General features: G+C 41.4%; 1 protein-coding gene across 1 annotated transcript; it reads right to left on the bottom strand.

Moving 5' to 3' along the window:
- Positions 1-2,278: 2,278 nt before the first annotated feature.
- On the bottom strand, positions 2,279-3,778 carry LOC307268471 (potassium voltage-gated channel subfamily A member 1-like; the record flags this gene model as incomplete). The annotated part of the gene is made up of 1 exon (XM_080051111.1): positions 2,279-3,778. The coding sequence occupies one exon, from the start codon at positions 3,776-3,778 to the stop codon at positions 2,279-2,281; it is 1,500 nt and encodes a 499-aa protein (XP_079907237.1).
- Positions 3,779-10,000: the final 6,222 nt, after the last annotated feature.

The following is a 10,000-nucleotide window of genomic DNA, read 5'->3' as shown; positions in this document are numbered from 1 at the left end:
ATTAATGCGTTTTTAACATTCAACATGTAAATGCTTGAAAATAACTTAATAAACAATAATAATAATAATAAATAGCCAGTGCACTTTTGGTGAAAACAAAAAACAAATGAAAAAAAATTGTGATTTCCAAGTAGTAGGCCTATATGTCCCAAAAAGTTGAAAAAAAAATTATAAAATTAAAATGAGGTAACGTTTTGTGCATGCCAATAAAAGATAGAAGATAGTCTCCACATGCGACTATATAAAGGAGTGTTTGCAAATGGCATTGTCCAGCCGACCTTTTTCGTAGCATAATAGCAGCAGTGCAGATAAATCCTTTCCACAAAAGGTTCGGCACACGTCACTTTTTACGTCCCATTTTTGTTCATGATAAGGTGCATGGAAAAAACTTCAATCAACATCTTGAGTTTTTCCAAAAATGTCTCCTTGGATGTGCCGCAAAAAAAATTTAAATTAAAAATTGTAATCCATTCGAAATGTCTCGATTCCTCCCGATGTGGTCTTCGTGAAATTTCATTCGGGCTTTTTTCTATTGTATTTTTTTGAGTATATATATATGTTTTTTTCTATTGCACAAAGCCTAGTAGGTGTCCAGGGAAATGTTTTGATAAATTCCAGTGTAAAATGAGTACATTATGCACTTCAAATAACAAATATAGATAGATAGATAGATAGATAGATAGATAGATAGATAGATAGATAGATAGATAGATAGATAGATAGATAGATAGATAGATAGATTTCTTGATAAATTCCAGTGTAGCCTAAAATAAGAAAGAATGATGCACTTAAAGTGACAAATGAATCCTTTTTGATCAAGTTTGTTCTCTCATTTTAGTCGTTAAATAATGTATACATTTCTATAAACAACTCGGTTTGCCACTGACTCTTGTTCGATGTAAATTATTCAGCTCTTGCACTGCACTGTATTTTTTAATAATTTATCCGCTGTTCCATTGTATTCCTTATGAATCCCGGTTTCCTTTGTCCTACATTTGGTCTTAAAGCCCTTTTTGAAATCTTGTGTACAACCTCTTTAAAAATGCCCTGTTTTTACCATATACTATACTTTGTACTATACTAAGAAAATGTGGTTCAAAATTCACTAAATCTTGCTTTCAGATGACTTAAAATGAAGGGGCTTGCACTTTTAAAGGGGTATACTCCGTTAATTTAGCCTAGTATTGCACTTGTGTAAAGTTTTAAATATACTTTAAAAAAATAACGTTGGAAATTGGTGCAAAATGTCTTGATTGTTGTCTCTTCTAGTTTGAAGAAAATTTCAATAACACTGGTTCCTACATTTCCCACAATGCAACACCATATTAACTTCCATATTGTCTTTCTGTGGACCATTCCTTCCTGGTATAAACTGGTCAAATTTGGAGTCAGAATCAAAGCAGGAGAGGTTGAAATATTTAGATTTTTAGTCCCAAAACCATAATGGAACTTAATGGTGGCTTTTGTTAGACTTGTATTAACATATTTCAACTTGAAAAATGTGGTGCAGTGCCATACAATTCTGTGTACATGTGTATAATCTAACGTACCTTTTCAAAATAAGATAATAAAATAATTGACTCAATAGTACAACTTTATAAACTTGAAGGATAGTGAATCATTTATCAAAAATGTCCCCGGACACCTGAAGGTCTTTGAACTATTGCCAAACAATTCTGTTGATGAGTTTTCATGAAATTACTGAGTATCTAGAGTCTTATAAATATACCAGGTGCTTTAAAGGTGTAGTCAGTGATTCTGGAGAACGCTTGTTGTTCAAATCAGTGAATATCTCCTCATGATCTACTACCTGTCTGTACCGTGTGTACTGTGCTCTGAAAAAAAATCCAGTGTTAATACACAGCCTATATGCTCTGTTGACAAAGGAGTGCACTGTAGCAAGCAACATGCCAGTTTACAGAGACTAGGCTGTGTATTAACATTGGATTTATTTTCCAGGTCACACACAGTACAGACAGGTAGCGGATCGAGAGGAGATATTCACTGATTTCGACAAAAAAGTGAATTTATCAACATAACAAGCGTTCTCCAGAATCACTGACTCCACCTTTAAGTCTTCAAATCAAAATCAAATCGATAATAATAAATCTTCGAATGAATCAATTAAAAATAAAATTAAGAATAAAATGCACCAATGGAGATAAAGCATCCAGATATGATCGTTCTATCTACACTATTTACACTGTGCGCTATTTTACGCTGCGCACACACACACACACACACACACACACACACACACACACACACGCACGCTGCCTCACACGTCGGTGAGCAGCTTCACCTTGTTAACACAGTTCTGGGTCGGGGCGGCCGTGCAGTTGGCAGTCCTTAGATTCGCTTCCCGAAAGTTATCGATGCTATTGTTCATGTCTTCGTCGATCTCCATGTATTCCGACTTGCTCACGACGGACGAGCTCCTCCGGCTGGAGTTGGTCTCGGACAGATTCTGGTTGCTAACGTTTAACAACTGCGCCTGCTCCTCGCCTTCCGTCTCGCGATGATAGAAGTAGTTGAAATTCGAGACGATAACCGGCACTGGCAGCGCGATGGTTAATACTCCGGCAATGGCGCATAAGGAGCCCACTATCTTGCCCCCGATTGTGACCGGGTACATATCCCCGTAACCGACTGTAGTCATGGACACGACGGCCCACCAAAAAGCATCGGGAATACTCGTGAAGAATGATTCCTTTTCTTCGGCCTCGGCGAAATACACGGCGCTGGAGAATAAAATCACGCCGATAAATAAGAAAAATATGAGCAGGCCTAGCTCCCGCATGCTAGCCTTTAAGGTTTGCCCCAAAATCTGGAGTCCCTTTGAGTGTCGCGAGAGCTTGAAGATCCTAAAAACCCTCACGAGACGGATGACTCGGAGGATGGCGAGCGACGTGGCTTGTTCGCCGCCCCCGCTGTTCCCCTTGCCCTCGTTGGCCTCTGGGTCGTCCGCTAGCTCCGTGCCCAGCGTGATGAAATACGGGATGATAGCCACGATGTCGATGGAGTTCATCATGTTTTTAAAGAACGCCGCTTTGCTGGGACAAGCGAAGAAACGCACGATCAACTCGAAGGAAAACCAAATGATACAGAGCGTCTCCACCACAAAGAAAGGGTCCGTTAAGATGTTCGGTTTGTAGTATTCGGTGATGTTCCCGATCGTTCTCATGCGAGGATTCGGGTCCTCTTTCAGCTCCGGTAAAGTCTCCAAACAAAATATAACGATTGAAATAAGAATCACCATCACGGAGACGATGGCGATCCCTCGAGCGGGTCCCGAACTTTCCGGGTGTTCGAACAGAAGCCAAATCTGCCTCTGGAATTCCTTTTCGGGCAACGGTCGTTCCTCCTCGCGAATAAATCCCTCGTCTTCCCGAAACTTCTCCATGGCTTCCACACCGAGTTCGTAAAACTTAATCTCCTCCGAGAACATATCCAGAGGCACGTTGACGGGCCGTCTCAGCCGTCCGCCCGACTGGTAATAATACAATATGGCGTCGAAACTCGGGCGATTCCGGTCGAAGAAATACTCGTTCCGTAAAGGGTCAAAGTAACGCATTCTCTTCTTGGGATTTCCGAGGAGGGTCTCGGGAAATTGCGAGAGCGTCTTTAGCTGTGTCTCAAAGCGTAAACCGGAGATGTTTATCACCACACGCTCACAGCAGTCGTGGTCCTCGTGGAGATCGTCCGGTGGGTAAGGGTCTTGGGGGTGACCCGGTAAGGTTGAGGCCTCATCCATGTTTTCGGTAGATACCACAGTCATCTTTGCTGGCTGTTTGTGTAGGGATGGCAGGATCAGGTGTGGAAAAGGTGGATAGGAGAAGAAGCAGCTCTTAAAGGTGTAGCCCCCTCTGTTAGTCAGTGAGGCCGGCAGCTATGCAAAGCGTCCCAATCCATCTTCACCGCCATTTTTTTCTACGAGCTCCACATCTTCTTGGGTTTTATGATTCCACCGTCACCTGAAAGAGAATGAGAATAAAACACATAAGTGAAAGGAGTACTTCACCCATACGTAACTGGCGTTCTATCATTATAAAATCACTATTATAATATAATGAATGAGGTTTTTCTTCCCTCAGTCTTTCTTCAGTCTTCCCTTGGCCCAACTGTCCTGTTAATCCTAAACCTACATTTTTACTAGTGTGATGTCACGCATAGTAAAATGTAAGGTTAGACAGTGAGACCATAAAACACTCTTTCTGCCTTTTCTCAGGCTAGGATGAACCGATTTCATAAATGTTTGCACATTTATACTACATAGGATCTCAGAGTTCAATACACCTTCATATTTCCACCGGCATAGTACAGCGCCCCTGGAGCAGTTTGGGTTTAAGTGGCTTGCTCAAGGACACAATGGTAGAGATGGTGGGCACTGTAGATAGCCACCACTAGTTTTACTACTAACACCCTCCTGCCCGGTGCCGGGGATCCAACCAGAGACCTCATGGTTACTGGGAGGAGGAACCAGAGACCTCATGGTTACTGGGAGGAGGAACCAGAGACCTCATGGTTACTGGGAGGAGGAACCAGAGACCTCATGGTTACTGGGAGGAACCAGAGACCTCATGGTTACTGGGAGGAGGAACCAGATACCTCATGGTTACTGGGAAGAGGAACCAGAGACCTCATGGTTACTGGGAGGAACCAGAGACCTCATGGTTACTGGGAGGAACCAGAGACCTCATGGTTACTGGGAGGAACCAGAGACCTCATGATTACTGGGAGGAACCAGAGACCTCATGGTTACTGGGAGGAACCTCTTTACTCTAGGACATCCTACCTAGTCTCACAAAGATCTCCATTCAAATAGAGGGGTGTAACGAAACATCAGTATAGATTTATATATTGATTAATTGGCAAGAAATCCAACCGATAGATGCAACGCCCAAGCATCAATGTCAATGCAAAGTGCTGTCGTTAAAGCTATAGTGTGTAACTTCTGTCGCCCTCTTGAGATATTTTGAGTAATTACAACAACACTGTCGGTGCATCTGAGGTAAAGCCTTCAGTGATGGCTCATGGATTTTATTCCTTCTGCTGTACGTCCAGGTTTTTTCTTAGCAGTAGAATCAACAACTAAAACATTTCTGGCCACCAGTGTCCGGGGGGGGGGGGCACCAGTTTGTAAACGCTGCCATACTGAGAAATACAGAGAGAGTTTTTGTGGAGCTGATAATAGGCTTAATCAACTTTGTGTCAACTCCTTTGGCGATGGCTTGAATGTAGCCAACATTCATTCATATGAATTAACTTACTCACTGTAGCTTTAAATGCTCATAAAATAAAATGCTAAATTAATATTGTAGTTGATCGCAGGCCCCTGAATCAAATCAAAACAAAAATCCTATCATGGAAGACTATTTGTGATATCAACAAAAGAACGTATTGTTGTCGAAATGAACCAATCGAATGTGGTATAGAGATGAAACCCAGCGATCTACTATCTACTCCCCATATTCACACTGTGTTCCAATCTGCTCTGTGAGATAAAAAACACCAGCAGTAGCCCACAGGACTGGACCACTGTGTTTTATCTTCACCGCATACATCAGTATTCAAGTTAGCACACACAGTCCCTCTGCGCTCCCTTTTCTACGCATTAAGGACACAGAGTTTCACCTCACACACAGACACATACCCCCTTAAATCAAGATTGTACATATTAAAAATCAACATATAGACATAATGTGAATGTTAAACAGTCTTTATAATAGGCGTACCAATTAAAAATCCAATTCAATTCACTTTATCTATCCCCAAAGGGCAGTTAGAAGGCACAGACAGTAGCACAGAATAAACACATACACATAACACACACACATAAATCAACAAGCACAATTCTATAACATATATAAAAAAAAATATCTTTAAAATCATCTTAAAAAAATTATATTAGATATGTACCTGTCTTGAGTTGGAGTGGAGAGACCAGCAAAGGAGCATTTGTTGGACTGTAACACACACAGGCTCTGTCCACACACACACACCTTTCCTTTCCTTTCCTTTCCTTTCCTTTCCAAAATTGCTTGAGTATTTAGTCCGAAATCCTTTTACAGTATCTCTTAAAAAAATGAATAGCCTATGTTGACTTGGTTAAAATCCGTATCCTCTCGGTGTATGTGTTCCAGCTTCAGCCCACAGTGTAAGCGCAAGGACGAGGACAAGGCTTCGGAATCACTCGGCTTTGAGCTTGAACCATCAACAGGGCTCGTCTGCAAAAAATCACCCTGCTGGCAATTTAGTAAAACCATTCTGGCGATCATACAGCGAGAGATATATAGGGCTGTAATAGGCTTGTTAGGAATATAGCTGGTCCAATTTAGCCCCCCTCCCTACCAGTTTACATTGCAGGTTGCTATGGACTGGTGCGCTGCTGCAATGATACGAAGCGCCTATCTTGTTTTTTTGATGCGGTAGAAAAAAAAAAAAAAAAAAAAATCAAATTGAACAGAATGGGCGAAACGTGGAGGCGTAATAAATGGAAAAGCCCCTTGTAGAGCCGCGCGCTAAAGCCGAACGAGACAGCGGATGTGTCCCTGGTAATTTGGAGGCATATTGCAGGATTTCAGAGGCAACAAGAAGTGAGCGTGTATGTGTGTGTGTTTGAGCGCGCGCGCGCGTGTGTGTGTGTGTGTGTGTGTGTGTGTGTGTGTGTAAGGTTGGGAGGGGCTAGGAGAGAGAGAGAGAGAGAAAGAGGGAGAGAGAGTGAGAGTGAGGGGAGGTGGGGGGGTTTCGACGCAATGCAGACAGACTGTAAAACACAGTTGGCTCCACAGTACGTGCCTAACACACACACGCACACATACAAACACACACACACATGCGCGCGTCCTAGGCTATACTAATCGATAACATTGCTTGACAGCATAGTGCCATTGCTTTAAGTATGAATATGTATTATAGTGCAGTATACTGAAGGCCACTGCATTATGAGTGTTATGTAAGCAAGCACCAGTGTTCGATAGCCTATGTTTGTGCTGCGGGCATATAACACACACAAACACAGACACACACACACACACACACACACACACACACAGACACACACACACAGGAAGAGCGAGAGAGACACCCACACACATAGAGAGAAAGAGCGAGAGAGAGAGACACACATACACACGGAGAGAGAGAGAGAGAGAGAGAGAGAGAGAGAGAGAGAGACACACACACACTCACTCACACAGAAAGAGAGAGAGAGAGAGAGAGAGACACACAAACACACACAAAAGTACTTGACCGGAGGAATCTGTAAAGGGAATAATTGGCTTTGGCTGCCCGAGATGTTTGCGACAGTCCGACCTGCGTGTTGGCGGGTAAATACGCCGGGCGGGTGATGTTGCTATGGTAACAGCAGGGGAGGAACCATGCAGAGTGGTTTTATTTATTTAATTATATATTGTCATGTTGTTGTTTTTTTTTCTTGTCCTTGAAGGCCACCGTAGCTTCTGTAAATTCTCCCACAAAGGACTGGGGTTATGAAAAACTACAATTTCGATAATACAGTGGACAGCATTGTACTCGTGCAAAAATTCTAATAATGGTGAGGAAAAGTCAAATTTTTAAAATAGCTACTTTAAACCTGTAGTGTGTAGAATTGTGGGTTTTATTTCCTAGCAGATTTTGTAGAAAGTAATTATAATATCCATAAGTACATTTAATTTAGTGCATAATAGCTGAAAAAAAAGTTTTGAATTATTTATTTTTCCCTTAGAAAGGGTCTCATATATGTCCATATTTCTGCATATTTTGGACCAAGGCCTAGTGCCGCCATCTTGAAAGTGTCATAGTTGGAATGTCATCAGGTGCATTGTTTAAAATTTAGAATTGTTCTTGTCCTTGAAGGCGACTGTAGCTTCTGTTATTATTCTAAAGGGGTGGGGTTACCCAGGGAGTGTTGCATTCAAGAACTTTGTAGAACTTTCTTGATGATGTCATATTACACACTGCACCTTTAAAATTCGACCTCTACTAAGCTTTAAAGTGCACGTGTTGATAACTGAGATAATAAACGAAGGATTTTGTGAGTTTGGAATAAATCTCAAACTTTGAGCTGTGAGGCTTAATATGACTTCATCTCAACGTTTTGAGACCCAGCTTAAATGTTCTTATCTCACCTCTATAGTTAGAATAGGTCTTACTGTCTAGTTGGGTTGAGAATAAGCCAGCTGAGAAGATTTCACATTAAAGGTGCTCCGAGGAACTTTCAGTGTGTGTTAATTCTTGCAGCCCCCTTTTGACAAAAGCGGTAGTGTTTTCACCACGCCAGCTGTTTTTCCTGGGTGAGCGTATACCCCATGACAAAGGCATTAAGAAAAACTATATAAAAATAGCATTTGTTTGCACTGATGGTCTCGTTTGCTGCTACATGTATGTTTATGATCATCAGAGGAAAAATGAGACTGTTTCAGAAATATTTAAAAGTTCCTCGTAGAACCTTTTTAAAACCCTGGAAAAATAGACAAATAGGCAATTAAAATTATAATAAAAAACTATTTATAATATATTCACTTTTCCATGTGGTGGATTTATTAATTGTCTTTAAGACATCTGTTTTTCAGGACCACGGACAGCTCCCACTTCTTCAAACACAAAATCTCTTGAATTTAACTTTATTTTGAAATTATCTTAGCGACTTTTTACCATAATAGTGATGTCATACGTATGTGGCAGTGTTGATGAACTATATGAGTGGCTTCAGTGTTAGTTATTGACTTTAAAGGTGTAGTCAGAGATTCTGGAGAAAGTTTTTCGGTCAAAATCACTTTCTTGTCAAAATCAGTGAATATCTCCTCATGATCCACTACCTGTCTGTACTGTGTGTGTGCTCAAAAAAACTCAGTGTTAATACACAGCCTAGGCTCTGTAAACAGGCATGTTGCTAGCTGCGGTGGGCCCCCTTTGTTTACATACTAGCTTACAGAGCCTAGGCCGTGTATTAACAATGGATTTCTTTTTCAACGCACACACACACACACACAGTACAGACAGGTAGTGGATCATGAGGAGATATTCACTGATTTTGACAAAAAAGTGATGTTGACAACAAGCGTTCTCCAGAATCACTGACTACACCTTTATATCTTACTCCAGTTGAACTACTCAAAACTAAATTTAGTTTGAAAAAAATCCCCATCCTAGAATTATTATTTTTTTTTTCACAATTTGGACCTTTGATTTAGTATGAAAGAAGACCTGTTATGGAAGATAAGTAGACCCAAACAAAATCTCAAAATTGACCAGTGCCAGACAGTGCAAACAATATATTTTTGACCTTAGTGCCTGGCCGTTAAACGCGTGTGTGTGTGTGTGTGTGTGTGTGTGTGTGTGTGTGTGTGTGTGTGTGTGTGTGTGTGTGTGTGTGTGTGTGTGTGTGTGTGTGTGTGTGTGTGTGTGTGTGTGTGTGTGTGTGTGTGTGTGTGTGTGTGTGTGTGTGTGTGTGTGTGTGTGTGTGTGTGTGTGTGTGTGTGTGTGTGTGTGTATATATAGCTGCCAGCTGCATACTGAACTGTGTACACGCGGCCACACGTTCACCCTGAGGTCAACATTACACACACATAAGAAAAAATAAAAATGGCGACCTGTCATGCACGGGCTGCCTATATGCACACACACACACACTGAGACACACACATACACACACAAAGAAAAACACACACATGCACACAGATAGACACATACACACACACACTGAGAAACACACACATATGCACACAGATAGACACACACACACACACAACACACTGAGAGAGACACACACAAACACAGACACATACACATACACACTGAGAAAAACACACATTTGCACACAGATAGACACACACAAACACACTGAAAAACACACACATATGCACACACACACACACACACACACACTGAGAGAGAGGCACACACACACACACAATACGAAATACACACTGAGAAACACACAGCTAGACACACACACTCACACGCACACACACACACACTAAGAGACACACACACATAT

Source organism: Ammodytes marinus, assembly GCF_949987685.1.
Source record: "Ammodytes marinus genome assembly, chromosome: 22".
Classification (NCBI taxonomy): domain Eukaryota; kingdom Metazoa; phylum Chordata; class Actinopteri; order Uranoscopiformes; family Ammodytidae; genus Ammodytes; species Ammodytes marinus.
Note: the sequence above shows the minus strand (reverse complement) of the source record. Positions and strands in the feature narration are given on the sequence as shown.